Source organism: Rhagoletis pomonella, unplaced genomic scaffold, assembly GCF_013731165.1.
Source record: "Rhagoletis pomonella isolate Grant_MI unplaced genomic scaffold, Rhpom_1.0 Rhpom_scaffold_00001, whole genome shotgun sequence".
In the NCBI taxonomy this organism is placed as follows: domain Eukaryota; kingdom Metazoa; phylum Arthropoda; class Insecta; order Diptera; family Tephritidae; genus Rhagoletis; species Rhagoletis pomonella.
The window spans coordinates 52,452,617-52,473,988 of NW_023458555.1; the positions used below are offsets into that span (position 1 = coordinate 52,452,617).

Below are 21,372 nucleotides of genomic sequence, written 5' to 3' on the forward strand. Positions count from 1 at the left end.
AAATAAAAAAATAAATTAAAAAAATTAACAATAGCCAAATTTTTCCTGCACCAGGACTTGAACCTGACACCTCTGGCATACCACGCGACTTCGGGGATGAATTGGCAGACTATGAAATCAACTTGTATAATGCTACTAGTAGATGCTGATGCATAGCCTGACAATTGATTACTAGTGGCACATCGCAATGTTAAAAATGCCGGTTGCTAACATTGAAAAAGGATAGAACGCACAGTGCTGTATGAGCGGGCAAAAATCAACGTGTTTGGTATCGTTGGAAATGAAATTTATCCTAGATTAAGGATCTGGGCTTAGTTTTTGTTTTTATTTCATAAGGTTCTCACAAAAACCTCTTAAAGTTGTGTATTTTTTATATATTTTTTCTTTTATGAAAATGCCTTTAGCTGGAGTCTTTAAAAAAAAAATTGCTACAAATACAATTTATCATACTTTATCTTAAGACACAATTTTTCTAACTAGAAAATCTGTAAGGAAACCACTCTATAGAGCTTTTTAAAAAATATTGTGCTGTGTAGTGAAGCGTAAAATAGTGAAAAAACTAATATTAATATGAATTCAATTATAAAAAACTCAATTTTAGCTGATATCTGGATTTCTACTCGTCCATCAGATAGAGTGTCTGCATTATCTGCATGTTTTGAAGACAAATTAATACTCGCTAAATGCGACAAAGCACTTTTGAATAAAAAAATAAAACTTTTTAATAGTGAGATGAAAATTAAGTGGAATTATAGTGGCCGCAAAAGAAGCGCTTTTGAAAAAACATATTCTAAATGGCTAAATTGGACATTCCTTTCCCTTCCGGATTCCAATGGAAATAAGGATAAATGTGCTGAACGGGGAAGACCTTCTAAAGAAGAATTTTGCGAAGCTTCACGGAGAACAAAAAATCGAAGGGTAGAGCATTTGTTGAAAAACTATTCCATCGAAGAGCTCGATAGAAGAGCTAGTATAGATTACACTTATAGAAGAGCTAGTACAGATTACACTTTTTCTGACTAGTATGATTTCAACCCGAAATTCATGAATGAATTCATGTATGAATACACCACAAAATTCATGTATGAATACACCACAATTCATGTATGAATACACCACAAAATATATAGTCAATGAACTAATGTGTTTGCTGAGTAGTTTGGAATTTGACTGCATGATGACTTTAATTTTTCAATAAACGGCGTTAGATAAAACAAATAATTTTTGATTCAGTATTTTGCAACAACTCTTGTTCGTGCGAAGTAACTAATAAAAAGGAAAACAAAATTATATTTGTCTTTTGAGTATTTATTGTCGTCTTGAATGAATCAAATTTTTTAAGCGTGTGACATCCACACCAAAAGATATAATCAATTTAAAAAAACATTTTGTCGTCAAAAAGGACCAAAATGAAAGTAGCTGCCATTCCTAGAGGGTTTGCGTAAGAGAGATATAGGGAATCTTATTTGCCATGAATTAAGCCATAGAATGAAGCCTTGAAGTCTTTAATATTATTAGGAAAACGCCCTGTATAAATAATAAAATAACTACTCAGTATTGGAACTACTTCTGAATATCAAATTTTGCAGTTTCAATCTCAGTTTCCATGAAAAATGTAAGAGCTAGGTAAAAAAAAAAATGATTTTTGAAATCTCCGTACTCTAATCCACCAAGAAACGAATTTTTACTCAAATCCGTCCATTATTCTATTTTTGCCCACTTTTTATATGGAGACACAGCACTGTGGAACGTGGAAATAGTTTGGCTGAAACGCAAACTGGTAGAATTTTAGTTCACAGCTAGTAGCTTTCCCTACAGGGTAGTTTTACATACATACATACATAGTTGCATGCTTATATGAATATATATAAGTGTGTGCAGTTAACATTTACAGTTTTAGTTGTTCACATTTAGTACATTTCGCTGTACGTGGTTACGGTGCTCTGGTTACAAGTATGAGTGTTCTAATTTCAATGCAATCGGTAATCCTGACGGCAGCCATTATGCTGCTCATCGCCAGTTGGAGGTTGTATGAAAAACGAAGATCCTTCCGTAATATAACTTCCAAATTGCCCACGCAGTACGGAGTACCTTTTGTTGGCATCGCATATCAATTCTTTTATTCAAGTAGTAAGTGGCGTGAAAAGTGCCCGAGTACAGTTTTTTGAACATTTCGTAAAACGGTTAATTTTAATACAATTGCAGAGGTTTATAGCTCTTTAAGCCGTAGTTTCGATGAATTAAAAAGTTTAACCACTTGCGTGTGGGTAGCCACGACTCCGATTATACTTACCGTCGAGCCAGAAGTAATTAAACATGTCACATCTTCGAGTGAATTTCTCAACAAAGCCAGAGATTTGTATGCTCACTTTAATAACGGTGTCATAAATGGGATTATTGTGAATCCAGGTGAATAAGTGTGATAACACATATCGTCGATGTTTTTGCAAAACCGCCCATCGACCAGTTGCAAAACCGCCTAAATCGCCGTTGTGGCAAAAATGAGATTTGGTTACCCTGAACTCCAAGCATCGGGATTTATGCATGAAAATTGTTAAATCGTTATTTACACAACAGATTTGTAAAATAATAGCTAGAGAAAATACCGCCTATCAAGGCGATGCCTTCAAAGAATAAACCGTTTTTTCGCTCTCCTGTAAAATTTTAGTGCCGATGGCGATGGGCGGTTTTGCAAAAACATCGACGATATGCGTCTATGTTCGTATAATGCCGATTTTATGATAAACTCTTCTTACGCACAGCCGAGAAATGGAAACCAGATCGCAAAGCAATAAGTCCTTTTGTTAGCCACAATAACCTCATGAGCTTTTTCCCGTTATTCAACGACACTGCACAGAATGTCAAACGGAAGTTAACCTCTATAGCTGGTCGCGATGAACAGGACGTCTTCGGTGTTATAAAAGCTTTTGGCTTACAATTGAGCATTTGTGAGTTTGTAATAATCTAAAGCTTTACGCATTAACACTTAATACAAAGTTGGTTGATCAATAAAATGTAATTTGCGATAATTACGTGTGCTTAGAAAACGAGAAATTGATATAAAGTTTTTGTTACAAGTGCGCGGATTTTTTTAGGAACTTGCCAAACAGTTACCAGTTCATTGTGATTTTGTGTTTCTTGTGGTTCCTGACAGATATGTACATGAAAGCAATTACTTTGGAGATAAAAAGCGACACTTTAAACTATGATAAAAACATTACAAAGTATATTCATTCTCTCAATTCGTCGGCCATGATTTTTTTTCTGACGTTTGCCAACATTTTAAAATCATATAAAATTGAGAATAAAAAAATGAAATTGTTCACAATTGTTGTTGTTTGAGATTGAAAATGGGAATGTGTGTGTGATTTTGAGTTTTGAATTTTTAAATTATGTGCTGGCAAACGTCAGACTGCCTCTCAATGGTTTTACCTTGTTATGTTTTTATCATGGTTTCAACTATATCACGTGCGAAAAAATACCTTTCCCACTGTCTATGAGCTAACTATGTCTCCGAGCTTACTAGATCGACTCTAGCGTAGAAAAACTGATCTTAAATGACCACTTCCGACGCTGGATAATACTAACATTGGCTAACTCCCAGCAAAAAATCGGTAATCGCTTTTAGTGGTAACGTGTTCTAGAAGGCATAGCGTTATAATGCCTTCAAAATTTTCCGCTTCTTTTAGGCATTGCCGGTAATGCAAAGTAGAATGTCCAACAATATTTTATTTATTTCGCTTCTTTGTTTGATTTCGGGGAATGCAAAGTAGAATGTCCTATAATATTTCTTTTTTAATTCGTTTCTTTGCTTCATTTCCGGAAATGCAAAGTAGAATGTCTTACAATATTTTATTTGTCTCGCTTCTTTGCTTCATTTCAGGGAATACAAAGTAGAATGTCCTACAATATTTTTTTTATTTCGCTTCTTTGCTTCATTTCGGAGAATGCAAAGTAGAATGCTGCATCGTAGTCAGCTGAAAAATAGAATGAATACCCAAAAATTCTTTTTCTACCGTTACTTTCTGTGGAAATTTGTCTCGCATAAAAATCATGTTTTGCTTTGTTCAATTTGCAGCGAAGTAGAAGTCAGTCAATGAAGTGAAGTACAAGAGTGAGGAAGTACAATTTTAAGCTTAGTTAAATATGCATGTATGTACATACCGATTTGTAAGAAAATCTAAATACCTAAATAAATACATATGTATGTATAAAAGCTGATTTATAAAAATTTTAATTAATTTTAATCTTTTAAGACATTTTCTGATTTCAATTTAATATAAATAAGTATGTACTTATCTAGGCATTCTACATTAGTTTCTCTGTAATGCATTCTTTGTTCGCTTCTCTGGATTCTGTTTATCCATGCGTTCTCCCTTCGTTTGAAGGCAATGCTGCGGGTAAGGGCTTACCTCCAATGACATGCCCATGTTAAAATAAGGCCTTCTTGAAGCGAAAGGGTAAGCGATTCCCATCGCCTAGCTCGTTTCCACTTTCGTTTCTGTGGTAATCGTGTTTTTTGCTGGGTGTAAACTGATAAAGAACTTACATAGCAATTCTTAATTACATTTCCCTAAAATTGCTTAGAAAATCCTTAAATGTAAGTTAATACCCTAAATTCCTTTTACTTCCCAACAAACATGTAGGTTATAGAACGATTGGAAAACGTTTTGATTTCTAATGTGTTTCTCTCTATTAGAAGGTTAGAAGATGCTTAGAGAAACCGGCGAAAATTTTATCATTCCCTACAAAAAATGGTCTTAGTTGTCAATATCGAGAAAGCGGTTAGATATCTGATCGTGTTTTACAGGTGATTTCTAATTGGTTGAAATGTCTAGTGCTCTTCTCACGATTCTCTAATCGAATTCTAACACAGTTCTCTAGCCGCATTTTTGAGGTAACGAAAGGTAAAGCTCTCTCCAGCAAACCACTGGACAAAAATTCAAAGCAGCTACTCTCCATTACACATATCGTTGTTTAAAGTATAAAACCGCGTATCGTCATTCTGCAGAACCGCGTAACTGAAATTTGCTGCCAAAAATTGGATTTGCTCACAAAAGCTCTTGGCTCAAGCCTTATCCATTCGTCCTGAAATATACTAGCCAGAAATGCCATTGCTTTATAAATAAACTTATAGTTTAAAAAACTAAAACCTCCCTATTATAATTGCCATTCGTACTGTCATTAGGTATGTAACTTGAGAATAGAAATCGCTGCATCTTTTAGGCGCATCAATATTACATAGTTACAGCCCGAGCTAATAAAAGGAAGGTAATAAAAAGAGAACCATTTTGAAATATGAGTGTTTTTACTATCTAGAAAATAATTTATGCAACCTCACATACGCGGTTTTACATTTTGTTGATACGCGGTTTTCTATTTTAAACGAGGATATGTATGTACACGCACTCATACATATATAACTTCGAATTTCAAATTTTGGTAAGAAAACGGGCTATAGCCCAACTTTTTCCAACTGGCGACCCACCTTTCCCTATCTTAATACCTCCGCGGTGCATCGGTCCATGGTGGAGTAAAAAGTCTTAATTTGTATCACATGCCTTCCTTATGGATATACATTATCTACCAATAAATATTGCAAATATATATGTAAGCATACAATAGACAGGACCATAAAAATTTATTTCAAATCGCCGGACTAAAAAAGTTCATTTTAGGCTTAATGCTTCCAATCAAAAATTTGGTGGCGATCGGATAGAATTTAGGGGCCGCGCAGAGCCGGGAAAGTTCGAAAATACTTGAAATATCCCAATCCCATAAAACGGAACTTTTCCAATAAGTTTATTATCATTACGGTGAACATAAATATGAATTGAAAATACAGGACAATTAAAAAAATATATATATGTTCCTTCATATACATATGTGTAAATTTACGTAGTATTAAAATAACAAGAAAATATACATATATATATTAAAAGTGAGTAAATACATAGTGATTTTTGTTTTAATTTTGTTGCAATGTTTTTCAAGTCAAAATTTGTTTGTTATTTTTTCTTAAAGATATGGTTCATTCTTTAAGCAAAACCACACAAGTCAAACTGTATTTAGAATTTAGAAAAATTCAACAAAATTTCATCTAAATTTTGTACTGTTTAGTCTGAATTTTTAGAGCATCGGTTATGTAATTCTTGTTAAACCAGTGCAAGTGGCTAAAAACTCCCGTTGATTTCTATTGATTTTTTCTTGCCGACGCCACAAGTTATATATTTTCGTAAGAGGCACTTCAATACATTTCGTGCTGTAGATCGCTAACGTTGATTGGGAGATCTTTTCATGAGTTATTGACGAATAGCTCCGAAAAGTGCCAAAAATCTCGTTTTCGAAGAAAATCTCGAATTGTCTTTGAAAGGAAAATTGTGTACTATTTTGTCGTGTTTATCGAACCAAAATATGCTTGAAAAAATATAGGGTAATGCGATTAGTATAAAATTTGTAGAGCAGTGTTATGCCGAATTTCCAATAGGCATTGAAATGGCAAAAAATGTATGCCATTTAAAAAAATGCCATGTGGAAATGAGCTTAATGACTATTTTTTTAATGTAATGACACAATTTTTTTTTAATGCCCGACTTTATCATTTGTCATTTAATGCCTAGTGGAAATCCAGCATTACTGATACTTGTCATGCTGATCGCCATTTTCTTGCCGTCCATTGTCTTTGACCCCACAAAATTGAGAACGCATTTACTCGTTGAAGCTTCAAAATCAGCCTCGTGCTCATGTAGTTATCAATCAGTTATGGACACTGCTTATATATTGATAAGTAAAGGGCTCCCGCGGTTTACATATTTTAAAATAGCGAATAAAATGCGGGGCAAAGGCAGGACACTTGGAAAAAATCAGAACATTTTGAGGTTTTGCTAATTTGAAAAACTACGCAGGACAGACCTTTGAATAACAATATAGCCCTGCAAAATACAGGACGGAGGGTCACCGTAACTATAATGCTTGATTTCCATTGAAATTTCCTATTTAAAAAGCTATCAAAGACCAAAACCAATTAAAAAATTTACAAAGTTGTAAAAATAATAGGGGTATTTTCGATCCGTTGCATACTGTCTAGCAAGATAGCATAAATAGAAAATTTGTTTGTTGTTTGAACGCAAAACATGAAGCAACAACAAAGTTATCAAGTCATTATATTTTGGTGCTTTCTATGCACCATGCTAGACAGTATGCAACGGATCGAGAATACCCCTAACATAAAAAAATTCATACAGTTTGGATATGATTACAACGGGCGACAAAAACCAAAAAATTCAGAAACACGCAAAAAATCAAACTGCTCCCGAAGCTATGGACCAGATTTAGTGAATATTCGTTTTTAGTTTTTCTCTTCAATATTAGGATTTTTTTAAAAGGGCTTTCAGAAATAGGGCTTATCTATAATATTTTTTAAAGAAGCTCAGTGCATTGTGGAGTAATAATATGGGCAGTGCTGCCGCCGCTCAAAGAACTTTCTAGCCAAGATTAGACGAAAAAGTTACCAAATTTAAGGAAAAATAACCAATTTTTTTATTAGATTACCAATTCAGGTCATCACAAATTCTTTTATATAGTTCGTATAGAAAAAGTTTACAATCCAAAGAAAATCAATTTTTATTTGCATTTTTGAAAAATAAATCCTTTTAGGGGTGTAATATGTAAATACATATTTTAGAAAATCAGCCTTCCCGTATTAGATGCATATGTGTGAATGCTAATATCTTCGTAAACAATAACAGACTCTGAATGACGTTTTCAAATAAGTACACAGTTTCCAATTTCTTTGCAAGAATCTATGGAATACCTAATCAGCGTGAACAACCGCATTGTTTATATTTTAAGATTAAGATTAAACAAAAAAAAAGTTGGGCTTATTGAACTATATCGTCGCTCAGCGCGAAATACCTCGTATACGTCAAACGAAGTACCGCGTATACGATGATAAATAAAGTTTACAAAAGCGCCAAAAACCGATTTTTTCAAAACTGTGGAATGGTATATTCACTGAACCTACTTGCTGTAAGATTATTATTAGCCGTGTTTTATTTGTCCAGAAATTTAAGCTATTAGCTTATTTTGTATGGAGGACTTACCCAACATAATTATATTGGCTTATGAAAAGCTATCTTGGCTTGTATATTGAACAAGAGGCATTGTCCTTCAGCCAATCAGAAAGAGGCAAAAACTTACTTTGACACTATTTGCAGTCAAACAAAATTTAGGCTAACATAGGAAATAAGCTAATTTCGTTTTATTTGACCAAGATTTAGCTATTTGCTTGTGATGGTTGAATAAAACATGCCTATTATTAATTATAACTTAAATTAATAAAGTAAGCAGTAATGGAAAAAGAATAACCAAATCCCTTGGATTCCGCATATACGAGGTATTTATATATGTACTATCTAAGTATGTATTCATTTGAAGTGGACTTTAGGCGACCATGTATATTATGTATTCTGTATATTATAAAACAAATACATACAAATGTATGTAATATTTACTACGTTTATACGCACGTCTTATTTGCAAATAACAATTTGCAAAATGGTAAACTCTGCCGTATAAACGCTGAGTTAATTTTTTATTTGCAAATAACTAAATCACGCAAATAAGTATTGATTAGTGATACTTTTTGCAAATAAGCGCAAGACGCCGCCATTCTTAAGTTTATTTTCTTTTTCGATGTTCATCTTATTGCCTTTTTATAGTCAAGACGTTACCATTTTTAATTTTATTTTCTTTTCCGATGCTCATATTATTGCCTTTTTATAATCAGGCAATATTAAATAAAATATTTTCACCGTCGAATAAACAGGGAGTTAGGTATTTGCAAATTATTTTTATTGGTATACGTATGCGTATGCGATATACGTTTTCATAACTAGGCGACGGCGGCGGTGTAAACCTCTGATACATATGTACATACATACATACATATCTGTAGCGATATTGCGGCATTTTGAGTAAATGTGTTCCTAATAATATGACTATTAATGGAAAATATGTATCAAATTAGAATGAACTTTTCCAAATAAGTATTATAGGATTGCCACTTAAACATTTATGTAGATACTTGAAAAACTGTAATGGAATATTTCGATATTAAACATAAACAAAATTGTTTGTAAATAAATATTGTTGATCAAATAACTTTAATGTAATATGCATGTGGGGTATTCTTTCTGAACGTTTCTAGCCTTAATTAAAATATGGTTAATCTGCAACATTTATTTAGGGGATTCACAAGACGTGTTAACCGTCGTAAAATCTTAAGCTTAACACTTGTTTATGTAAAATAGCGGTTAAAATGGTTGGGGGGTTGGCTAATTATATATTCTTTATCAGTTTATAAGAATTTCGGTTTAGTTAGAAATCCCCTAAAACCATTTTAATTAAAAAAGATGTTAACCTTAAGATTTTACGACGGTTAACACGTCTTGTGAATCCCCTAATTGTGTCACATCCGTAATACTTATGTGTATATGCTTTATTAAATTACAGTGACTATAATGGGCATGAAAATGGAAGAAGGAACTAAGAAGTATAACGAGATTTTGAATGCATTTAACATGTAAGTAAATTACCAGCATTCACACACAATTCGATTTCTACTAAATTACGACATTTATATTTCCAACACACAGTTTGGTTCATCACATGGCAGAGAATTCAGTTTACTCCTCGGTGGGCTTAGGATTTCTAACTCTAACGCCAGATTACAAAAAAACACTTAAATTTTTAAGAGAGTTAGTACGCGATGTAAGTACAAAAACACTTGATAAGAATAAAATGAATTCATCGACTGGATAAATTACAAATAAATATTGAATTCATTAACTTGCAGTTGATTAAGAAAAATCCCTCTCTCAAAGCCGAGTCGGATGAATACGAAGACGGCAAACAAACGGTAATTAATTTGACGCTAAAAGCTATGAAACAAGGAATATACAATGTCAAAGAAGTGGAAATTCAGAGTTTTTCAATGATTGCTGCGGTAAATATTAAAAAGTTTATTTAGATAGGGGGAAAAACTCGCTAAGGGCACCAGGAAAAAATTTTATGTCGGCATTTTGTTCAAGCCACCTTGTTGCTATGGTTAATGGTAATCAATGTTTAAAAGATTTTTTTCGCGGTATTTTGTTGAGTTATATGAGTTTAAACATGCAACTTTTCTTAATATGATATGATCTTATGATATACTACGTTTATACGCATGCATAACTCGCTTTAATTCATTTCGCCGCGATTCAAAACATATGTATAAACTGAATTTCAATTCGCTTTGAAAGAGCGAAGTGTTTTGGCTCACAATCCATTTCAAATCGGTAGTTTATTTCTCCAGACAGTTAGAAAGAGTGTATAAACACCGCTCTCACTCAAAGCGAATTGGAAGTCAGCTGTTCCGCTCAAATTCCAAATAATCGCATCAGTATTTAAAAGCTGATTAATAATAATCGTTCTTTTTCTTTGCCACGATTTTATAATGCCGAATAAAATTAGAAATTTATCACTTTCCATTATGTTAACTTATAAAATGTCAAATGAAAACAGCTTATTTTGTTTGCTTTTGAAGACGGTTACTTTGATGCCGAAATAAAGCCGTAAGTATAAACACTAGAGCGAAATGTGTACGGTGTCAATGCGCTTTCAATTAAGTCGATTATTCTGTCCGTATAAACGTAGTAATAGACAATCAACAATTTCTGACCTATTAGAACTTTTTCCGTGCTATATGGTGGGCACAATAATTTTTTGCAATTTTTTTCGTATTCGGATTTAGAAGAAAATTATTTATAAAAATTCATACAAAAAAATCGCGATTGGCCAACTGATTCAGAAAATTGTAATTAAATGAGTGCACTTTTTTCAAATCTCAAAAACCCGAAATTCGGCTATATTTTAGACAAGGATGTATATTAAAATGTGGCAAGTCGGGCTACATTTTCATTTCTGAACATAAACTTGTGTTATATCTATATATCGTTGGAGAGCTTAGAAAATGCGCCGTCGAAATAAGCAAGTCGCAAAAAAAAAACAATTTATGTTGACATACAATATTTTCCTGGTGTACTTGGCTAATTTTGCCCCATAGATGAATTGTTTTTTTTTCGATAATAAGATTGTTCAAGTATACCGTTAATTCGCTCCCAGATATTCGTCTATACCAAAATTTAGGTGACAGATAACCAAGAAAATAACGTTAATTGACACTATTTCGCATATGGGTGCGAAATAAAATCAATTTGCATTATTACCTTTTCAACAGCGAAATAAAATCCGTTGACACTATTGCTCTCTCAAACATTAAATTTGCTTAGCTTCGCCGCGACCCGTGGTCCGCGTCCTCACACCAAACCGCGTTGCGCCACCCTTCCTCCTCTCCCGTCGTGCTGTAATTTACATATGTATGTAGGTAGAAAATTTTTTTATATCCTTTTTTTAAGTTTTATTCTTAAATATTTCATATATTTTACATATTTTACATTTTTAAATTTATTATTGTTTTTGAAAAATGTTTGCTTTGTTCGCAACCAAGGCATTTTGCATCAGCGGCATTTTACATAATTTTTTAAAAGCATTCTGTTGATTCAATAGTGTTCGCATTATTTTTGGAAACGAAACATGTTTTACCAAATCTGGATCCTTTCTACATTTTTCATCAAATATTTCTCGTATTCCAGCTTTTTTGCGTTTGGTTTTTTGGGTTTTTATTATATTCGCAATTTTAAAATTTTTTAATAAAATCAATTGGTGCTGGGTTATGATTGTGTTGATTAATAGCACTGAGGATTTGGCAGTAACCTCTTTCATCTATGAAATCACTTACGGGGCAATGTTTATTGTAACGATGGAAGAACATTTTTTTCTTTGACTCGACATACTTTAAGCATTGCATCATTTACTTTATTTCTAATTTTTTTTACTTTATTTCTCTTTTGAAACGGTAATAACTCCAACTGATTTTATTGCGCATCACTATGGGAAATATTATCAATTGACGTTATTTCCGTTGATTATGTTACCTGTTAAACAAATTTAAAGCTACATCTTAAAGAGATCTAGAGAACTGAATACTACTGGATAACTCAGTGAATTTCGGAATTTGACACCATCGCCAGTTTGTTGCCACCATTGAGCTAGGGCACTAAAAGTGCTGCACACTTTGCAACATAGGCGAGCATGGTGCGAAGCATGGATCGTAATAGTTACAACTTTTATTAAAAAAATCGCTCTTTAACAATTAGTTTTTGATGTTAATTTAATTGCTCCTTAAATAACCGTTATTGATGATTTTTATTTTATAAATGCAACATAATTATTTTTGATTTTTATCTAAATAATCTGTAAATAACAGTTATTTTATATTTTTAAATAATAATATTATTTATTTTTATGTCTTAGATAACAGCTATCAAAGACTTTTATTCATGAATGTCATAAATAAAAATCAGTCACTGACCTTTATTTTTTAAATCATACTTATAAAAGTCATTTGTATAAGTCGTAGTAAACTTTTGTTTCCCAACACCTTCTTAACTGCGAAACATGTTAATGACTTTTATATGAATGATTTAAAAAATGAAAGTAGGTGACTGATTTATATTGATGACTTTTAAAAGTAAAAGTCACTGACTGATTTTTATTGATGACTTTTATAAATAAAAATCTTCAATAACTGTCACCTGACATAATATAAAAATCAAAAACATTTCTTATTTTGGATTTATAATACAAAAATTAAAAATAATTGTTTCTTTTTTTAATTTTGCATAAAAATTGCAAATTAAAATTTGTTTTCAAAATTGAGTCTCGGCGAAAAAAGAAATCGATTGGTATGCATCTCTTAGCTGTAGAACATTTCCTTCAAAGTGAGTTTTTCCATGACAGTTTTCATCAATAACTGTTATGTTCGATCCCTGGGGCGAAGTACAAATTTTTACAACTATCAAAGCAGTGATCGGACTTCTACCACATTGTGGTAGATCTGCCACTTTTTTGAGCATCTACCACATCTACCACTCAAGGTCTGAAATCTACCACATATTCGGCGTTTTTGAGTAGTTTTATTTTTTCTTGACATAAGTAAACAAATCCGAATGGGAGCATAAAATAAATTGTAAAATAGTAAATTTTCTCAGTAATCAATTTTTAGACAGAAAACGGAGTTTTATTGTGTTAAATTGCAAAATATATGATTCGTAAAAAGAATTAATAGCGAAAATGTTAAAAAACGGTGATTTTTGTGAAAGTATTAGCAAATTTAATGCGGCCGCTGTGGTGTAGTGGTAAGCAGTGCGCGCTTCCACTCCACAGCACCTGGGTTCAAGGCCTGGTCAAAGCAACATCGCAAAAAAATAAGGAAAAAGGTTTTTTCTTAACAGCGGCCGTCCCTCGGCAGGCAATGGCAAACCTCCGAGTGTATTTCTGCCATGAAAAACAGCTTCTCATAAAAATACAATCGCCGTTCGGAGTCGGCGTAAAACTGTAGGTCCCTCCGCTCTGTGTGACAACATCAAGGCGCACGCCACAAATCGGAGGAGAAGCTCGGCCAAACACTAACATATGTGTAAGCGTCAATCTATTATTATTATTATTATTATTATTATTAGCACATTTAAGTGCACGAAAGGTTTCTGCTTACTTTTACTTGAAAATTGTAAAAATCAGCAAATCCCAATTAGCTGTTTCTGGAACGTGCCACATTTTTTCGCCACCTCGTGATGTGTAAAAAGAATAGCTGGCAGCACTCCGCAAGGTTGCAGAAATCTCTTAAAATATGTTCGAAAAATATCTTAATATGAAAAATAATTTCCAAAACTCAACGCAATTTTTAGCAACTTCAATCTTGCACTTTATTATATTAAATTAAATTTTTTAGAGTCTAATTAAAAGGTTTGCCATGTGCAGAATTTTTTTAATTTATATACAAAGTTTGATCCAAACGCAAAGATCTACAACATTTTTTTCCAGATTCTACAACACAGAATTTTTTTGAAGTCCGATCACTGTATCAAAGTGACATTTATGTTTGCTTAATTCGTTATTTTCCCTTCATACTTTAATTATTGATTCTCAGTGCCGCCTCGCTCGTCAACAATGTGGGGAAAATTTATAAAGCTAAACAGTCGATGACTACTAATGAGCTACTAAATAGGCCTGAAAGAATTCCCGATCCTTGTAAAATTTCAAATAGGGTATATTTAGAGCCTGTCACTGGCCGCTAGACAGCGGTTTCGGTAAGAGCGATTTGTATTCACGCGATATCACTTCCAACAGTGAAATTCCTACATTTCGTATGTCATGGTTTCCTTTAACCAGTATAAGCGATGTTAAACGTTGGTGTCTTCTGGGCAAGCAGTTATAAATAGTTGTTCAACTCTACTCAATGCTTTCTTTTGTGTCCGCATTCAACCACCCTGGGCAATGTAAGATCTACGCGTACGAGATTCGGTAGCCAACCCGTGAACAGCTTTGGATTACGCCAGAAAGAGTGGGAGCTCTAGTGGGACATCTCAACCATATCTTATTGAAGGGTCCACTGAAATCTATATCGTTTGTTCGCCAGTAACGGTCGTCTTACTTTGAGCCAGTGGCTGGATACATTAATGTAAATCCTTTAGAAAACCTCCTAGCAATAGGATGTTTGAAAGGCTTTCGATCCGCCACATAGAAACCTAATTAAAAAGAAAATATGCAGAGAGCATAGAATAAAAATCTAACAACAAATTGAAAAATATAGTACACTAAAGTAGGACTTCGAATAACGGATATGCTCCTGTATTGTTTGGACTCTCTATAAACAAGATACCTACATATATATAAATGCGGGATGTCGTTGATAAATATGAGAATGATATAACCGCCATAAAGGAAGTCCTATGAACGGGGCATCAAGTGTCCAACATTCGACGTGGACCTGCATCAAAGTTGAGCCCAAACATACAAATATGTTTCTTCTACATAGTTTGGCACTATAAAAGCCTAAGCGATTGTGCGTTCTATATGACGAGCCGGCATAGTAACGGTTCACTACTTTGTTGTAGCCCGACGAAGCTCGACTTCGAGAAGCTTCACTGACGAAGGTCAGCCGAGGACTTTCACAAAAGGCTCTCAGCTCTACAAGGAGATTCCATCTTTCAATCTCTTGGCACCGGTGCGGAACATGCGGTGGACTACCAACACCACGCGGAAACAAAGGCATTATAACGCTATGTCTTCCGGAACAGGTTACCACTAAAGCGATTACCGATTTTTTGCTGGGTATAGTCTACTTAAGTATCGCTAGCTTAGAATGAAAGTCTGATAAGTCCGTTTTTATAAATTTTACAAGGGAGGAAAAAAAACTTCTTATAGCCATTAGGGATGTCAGAGGCAAAAATACATTGATGGTTTTCTTTGATCCGCTGCATCGGATGGCATACATCGGTGCATCGATTTGCATAGGATTTTTCAGGTAATGTTTCACAAAAAAAAAAATGTTATTAGCAAAAGTGTAGAAAATTTGAAATAAATTCCTGCAACTGAGCTAATTATATTGTTAACCGAATTTTTGGAGCCATTAAAATTTGTTGGTCAAAGGTCTCACTATATTTTGTACAATTGAAAATCCAGAATGACGGTTCAATGTACTAGAGATGTCAGTTTTAAAAAAACATCGATGCATCGATACATCTACTATTTATAAATCGAGTGGATCATTTTCGATGCAAAACATTGATATTTTCGATGCATCGCTGGTTTTCCGACATCCCTAATAGCCATTTTCTAGTATTTCGCAAAACTTTAAAACACAAGCAAAACTTTATATGGGTCTTTATTAAAATATTTGGTATCATTTTGGCCTTATCGGATTTTCGGTGCCTAGTTTTTTACCTAGCAAATTTGCATTTAATTGAAAGTAAAGGAGAACAAGTATCTAATTTTTTAACACAAAAGAGTACCGTCAATTTCTTCATGATCCAAATATCGGATCTAAACAAAATAATAATGATATGATGTATCAGGAACCACCTTTCCTTAAAAAAGAATAATTATAGAACTAGGTTAACGTTGCCCAAAGTTATGCGGTAACATACATACAAAAAAAACATTATTCCGACGACTTGATAACCTTCTCCTTTTTTTAAGTAAGTTAAAAAATAAACCAAGTATTTTTAATTCTTTTCGAAACGATGAATTTTTAATATCTCTTGCTTCTTATATCAAGACTTAAAAACTTTTCAGTCAAATCTGGCGATATTCGAAAGTAGTGGCACTAATAATCACATTTATATAAAACTAGATCGCCCTCACCCGCTTCGCTGGGTTTATGAAATTTCTACGTGCGACATTGAGTAAAATTTATTTCAAGAAAACTCAATTAAAAAACTGGAGGTTTCAAATTTGTTTAACCATCTTCAAAATATTTTCAAACAAAAACTTTCTTAAACTTCTCACTTGTCATACTTTTTCAATTAACTTATCCCCTGAACTCAATTTGAGATTTTAAACAGATGGAAACCTCTTACATGTAGTTTTGAAATAAAGCCCATTACAAAACATTTCGATTGATACCCATATTGTAATAATTCATTTAAATTATTGAATAGTTTGAATTTAATCTTTTAAACAATTGACAACCTTTTTAAACCTATTTCGTCTGATACTCGTATTCGAAATCATTTCGATTCATACCATTCTTCTATAACCTATAACCTATAATCTATAACCTACATATATTTTGAAAGACGTTTTTATGTGTTCGCAAAGCTCGAGAATGACCGAACCGATTATTTTGAGATTTCGGACACCTGCTTCAGACGTCCCAAGGATGGTTATACGCAAAAAATTCGATATATATCTCTTTATATCTCTGGAAGTGTTCATGGTAGAATACCGGAACTTGGTACGGCAATATATGAAATCAATCTTATAGTCACGGAGAAAAATGGTGAGTGAAATCTTCCTAAATGCCCAGACCGATTTTAACGAAGTTTTTTTTTTGTGTACTTTTGAGTGTAGTTTCACAATTTCACCCGCAAGTTGGCGCTGGAGTTAAGTTATTACCAAAAATCTTATTTATGATCCACGAATAATCGCCAAGTTAGAAAAGGTTTCGTGGATGTCAGATTAAATCGACCTGTTGCACCAATGAGTATATCGAACTCTTGTGTATTACAATTGGCCCAATGGATGTGATTTTCCAGTATTATTATGGTTAAAGTTTCATTCCGAGATACCAGGGCTGAGTTGTGCAGGGGTAAAACTTAAATCACCACCGATAAATCAACCGCGCGCCTTTTACTGTAATATTTAATTTGGAATAATTGAATTTAGTTTTTAAAAAGGAGGCAACCTTTGCGAAGGGCTTAAATATTATTTAAATTTTTAAACTAAAGGTTTCTTACCAATATTTCATTAGACAACCATATTTTAATTCTTGAGATAGCTTGCATATAATTACTTTAAATTTGACTTCTCAAACAGCTGGCAACCCTTTTCAAAATAAGTTCGAACTACAACTTTTTTAAGCTTCTTGGCATCCATTTTTAACATAATTTTCAAACAAATAACTCCCTTAGTTACAGTTGAATCTGATTTTTTTCAAAAGGTATATGAGGTGCCACACCCCCTTCACTAATCGAAATTTGATTTATCCTTATTTTAAGTTGGGCTAAATGAAAGCAGTGTACAAAGTTTCATGATGATCGGTTGAGTAGTTAAAGCGTGAAAGCGTAGCAAACAAACAAACTCACTTTCACATTTATAACATTAGTAAGGATTTATAAAAAAAATAAAGGGCGAGGACAAAAAAATATATATGACTATCACTAAGAGTGAAGCGGATAAATTTGGTGAAGAGGACGGATTGGCGTCAAGTGCAAACTCAATAACATTGTGAAAAAGTCAAATTCCACCGATTCGTATAAGGTTGTCTATATTTTACATTACGTGTTCAACGTTATTGAGGATTCATTAATAAAAAGTTTCCATCACCTTCTGATTTTGAGGAAAACGTGGTCAAGGTGTCAAGGTTCAATCACCAAACGCCAAAAACGCCATTTTTTGATGGAAGCTTTTGAATTCGTGTTAGCTCAAACAAATCTATAGAAATTAGCCTAAACATTTGCGGTACAAAATTCGTTTTCCTTCAATACTGTTATTGTGCTTTGTACCACGTTTACAATTTTTGGGACAAATGGAAAAAGCAACAAAGTCTAAGCAAAACAAAAACAATACGAATAAATCATATAAACTTTACAAAGGGGTCTGAAATTACGAAAATCCCTTCAAGGAAATAGCACAATTGAACTTTCAAGAACTTGCAAGTTCACATGGGAAATTTGCTTGCGACGAGATTGGAGGAAATTTTAAGTGACTAGCAGCTAGAGCAAGACTTCAGCTCCCGACGTCACAATAAATTCTAACAACCGAGGCCCTCTACCAATAAAAAAAAAAAATCAAAAAGCAAAATGTTTACTTTTTTTTGTTTTTTATACGTTGCACATTAATATAAAAGATGTACAATTAAAGACGGAAGAAATAATTTTTTTTTTCATTAAGTTTCCAAGGTACAGCACTTTAAAGAAAGGTATGTATGACGTTTGCTTAAAATGTAGGTCCCGTGTAAATAGGCAACCCTACCCCATATCGGTAAATTATGCTGCACGTATATTCATGTCACCTAGACCTTCAGTCTATTCTTCTTTCATCCAAATCATTAGAGGTCGCGCACAGAGGTGGCCGCGGTGACATGAAATGCCTCACTTTGGACTGAGTAGGCAATTCAGGAGTAAAGTCGACGTACGAAAACCAATCTCTATAAGTCACTCATTATATCCGTGTTGGTATATGGTGCAGAAGCATTTATTTTTATTCATAGCATTTTATTTAAATCGATGAATAGTTTTGTATCAACATTTGTGAACCTCTGTTTATGTGTTTTTGTACAACATATTTACCTCCATTAGTTACAATAATTTTAGGCTATAATAAACAATTTTTTAGCAAGTAAGTTATTGGTTTTGAATTTAAATTTCGTTCTGGCTACGCGCATAGGTATATAGGTAATGGGCGAGTCCGCGCTTTCGCCCTTCTCCCCTGCGTCCACCTCAACAAACAAATAAAGCTTATCAGCCCTGTAAACCTACCTCTGGCAATTGTACCACCCGTAGCTGTCACGGGTGGGACATGCTTGACTGTTGAATTATTCTTATCTAACTATGTATGTGGAAACGAAAATGCAATTGGGGTAAACATTGACAACTTCTCTAATTAAAAATAACAACTTTTGTAATTAAAAAAAACAGCTTTTACCTTTTTTTGTCACGGGTGGGACAAGACCAATACTGCTTAATAATAACTCATAATATAGTTAAAGCACTAACACAATTCAATATATAAATAATACAATTTTATTAAACGCAGATGAGTTCACCTACATATTTTTAATTACCAAACACTTGAATTAAGAATCGCAAATTACTTGACAGTACTTTCCACACAACCTATTTGAAACTCACTCAAAAAATTAGCTTATAACTTGATTTTAAAACATAAAAAATGCATTTAAAGTCTTAATTTGTTATTCTTTGGTTGATTCAAGATTTGTATTCATGTCTTATCCACACATTTGTTAATTTTATTAAGAAAAACTTTTGTGCGCTGAGGTTCAGTTTCTCATGGAACCTCCCGTATACATATATATATGAACATACATACCTACATATAGTAGTAGTAAGCTAAGCACACATGTCTCTTACTTTTTAAACATTTTTCCAGTCCTACGAGACGTCAGCTACTGCGGTGTACTCGGTACTTGTGATGCTAGCGATGCATCCGGAAATTCAGGATCGTGTATTTGAAGAAGTTCGTTCTGTATTTCCAGACGAAGTCTCTTCAGTGGGGTACGACGATATGAAAAAATTTCCTTACTTGGATATGGTCATAGCAGAGACTTTGCGACTAGCTCCACCAATACCGTGCATTGGACGACAAACACTAAATGAAACCGAACTACGTCCCGGTGTAAGGATTCCCAAGGAAATGCAAGTTGTCATACCAATTTACGAATTGCATAGGCGCAAAGAGATTTGGGGCCCGGAAGCAGATCGTTTTAACCCCGACAACTTCCTACCTGAAAATATTGCAAAGCGTCATCCGTGTGCGTATATGGCTTTCTCAAAAGGACCGCGCAATTGCATAGGTAAATTAACCAGAAGCTATGTAAATCAATCAGTAATCAAACCAAATTTGTTCTGTTTGCATTAAAGGTTTCCGTTACGCAGAATTCACATTGCGCGTGTTGTTGATAACTTTACTCCGCAGTCTTAAATTCTCAACAACTTTTAAATATCATGATATTGTTTTCATGCCAAAAGTTACTTTGGGCTATGAAGTGGAGCCGCTATTAAGCATAGAAGTCAGAGCTTGAGGTGGATAGTCTTCATTCGATTTTAAATATAAGGATTAAAATATTAAATAAGATGTTTATTTTTAATGGAACTACACTTTGTAAAATTTATTTAAATAGAAGCACAATAATATTTATAAACGAATTATTTTTTTTTTTACCAACGATGTGTAATATCAATAAGACTCCAACATACCGGCAAAGCACGGTAGCCAACCGCCCCGTTTTCGGCGGGACTGTCCCGGATTTAAGAGCATAGTCCCAGTACTACACATGCCGGAAAGGTAAATGTCCTACTTTTTGGCAAGGAAAAATCTCCACATCTCGTTGTAAAATAATTCCGAACTCTTAAAATATGTACATATAATTTAAAAATTCTATTTACTAATCGACAGTAGTGGTAAAAATCGAAATTGTACACATATGAGGAAATCTTTTGAGATCGGGACATTTTGCGTACCTGGCATATTGTTGCTAGAGGTGGAAAAACAGCGAGAAATGAAAAACTACGTCTATATTTAAGCGCATTTTCCATTGCCAATCTTAAAGTTTCTAATAAATCTACAGCGATTTGTATTTTTTTCTAAAAAAACATATAAATCAAAGTACAACCGCGGCTCCTTAATTGTCACAAACCTTTTGGTATGGTGAAAATTACAGCTCCGTGAAGTTGGCAGCGGACCTTAATGCATTTTGATAAAATACCTAGATTTAACTCTCTGGAGTATTGTAGTAAGTTTCTTTTTGTTTGCAGTTGAAAAATAAGTGCGTAAGTTTTTTAAAAAATTCGTATGAAGCTTTTTACTGCTACAGCTTCAATTTTAATGAATTCAGGTCCAGAATCGTTTGTAGTTGATTGTAGTTTAAAATTTCTTTTTTAGTTGAAAAATAAGTGCATAATGCATTTTTAAAAAAATTCATATGAAGCTTTTTACAGCTACATAGATATTTACATATTTACATACCGG

The 21,372-nt window shown here is 33.5% G+C and overlaps 1 protein-coding gene across 1 annotated transcript; it reads left to right on the forward strand.

The window, feature by feature from the left end:
• Positions 1 to 1,905: 1,905 nt before the first annotated feature.
• On the forward strand, positions 1,906 to 20,524 carry LOC118751503 (probable cytochrome P450 313a4). The gene is made up of 8 exons (XM_036486335.1): positions 1,906 to 2,130; positions 2,206 to 2,409; positions 2,763 to 2,948; positions 9,514 to 9,583; positions 9,657 to 9,771; positions 9,857 to 10,006; positions 19,774 to 20,197; positions 20,265 to 20,524. The coding sequence occupies exons 1-8, from the start codon at positions 1,956 to 1,958 to the stop codon at positions 20,423 to 20,425; spliced, it is 1,485 nt and encodes a 494-aa protein (XP_036342228.1). The 5' UTR covers positions 1,906 to 1,955; the 3' UTR covers positions 20,426 to 20,524.
• The last annotated feature ends 848 nt before the right edge of the window (positions 20,525 to 21,372 follow it).

Excerpts from the sequence above, each read along its gene's own strand:
- LOC118751503 (XM_036486335.1), top strand. The coding sequence starts at position 1,956 with ATGAGTGTTCTAATTTCAATGCAATCGGTAATCCTGACGGCAGCCATT. Across the intron at positions 2,131-2,205 it reads TCAATTCTTTTATTCAAGTA|AGGTTTATAGCTCTTTAAGC; the intron begins GTAAGTGGCGTG and ends ATACAATTGCAG. Across the intron at positions 20,198-20,264 it reads AGGACCGCGCAATTGCATAG|GTTTCCGTTACGCAGAATTC; the intron begins GTAAATTAACCA and ends TTTGCATTAAAG.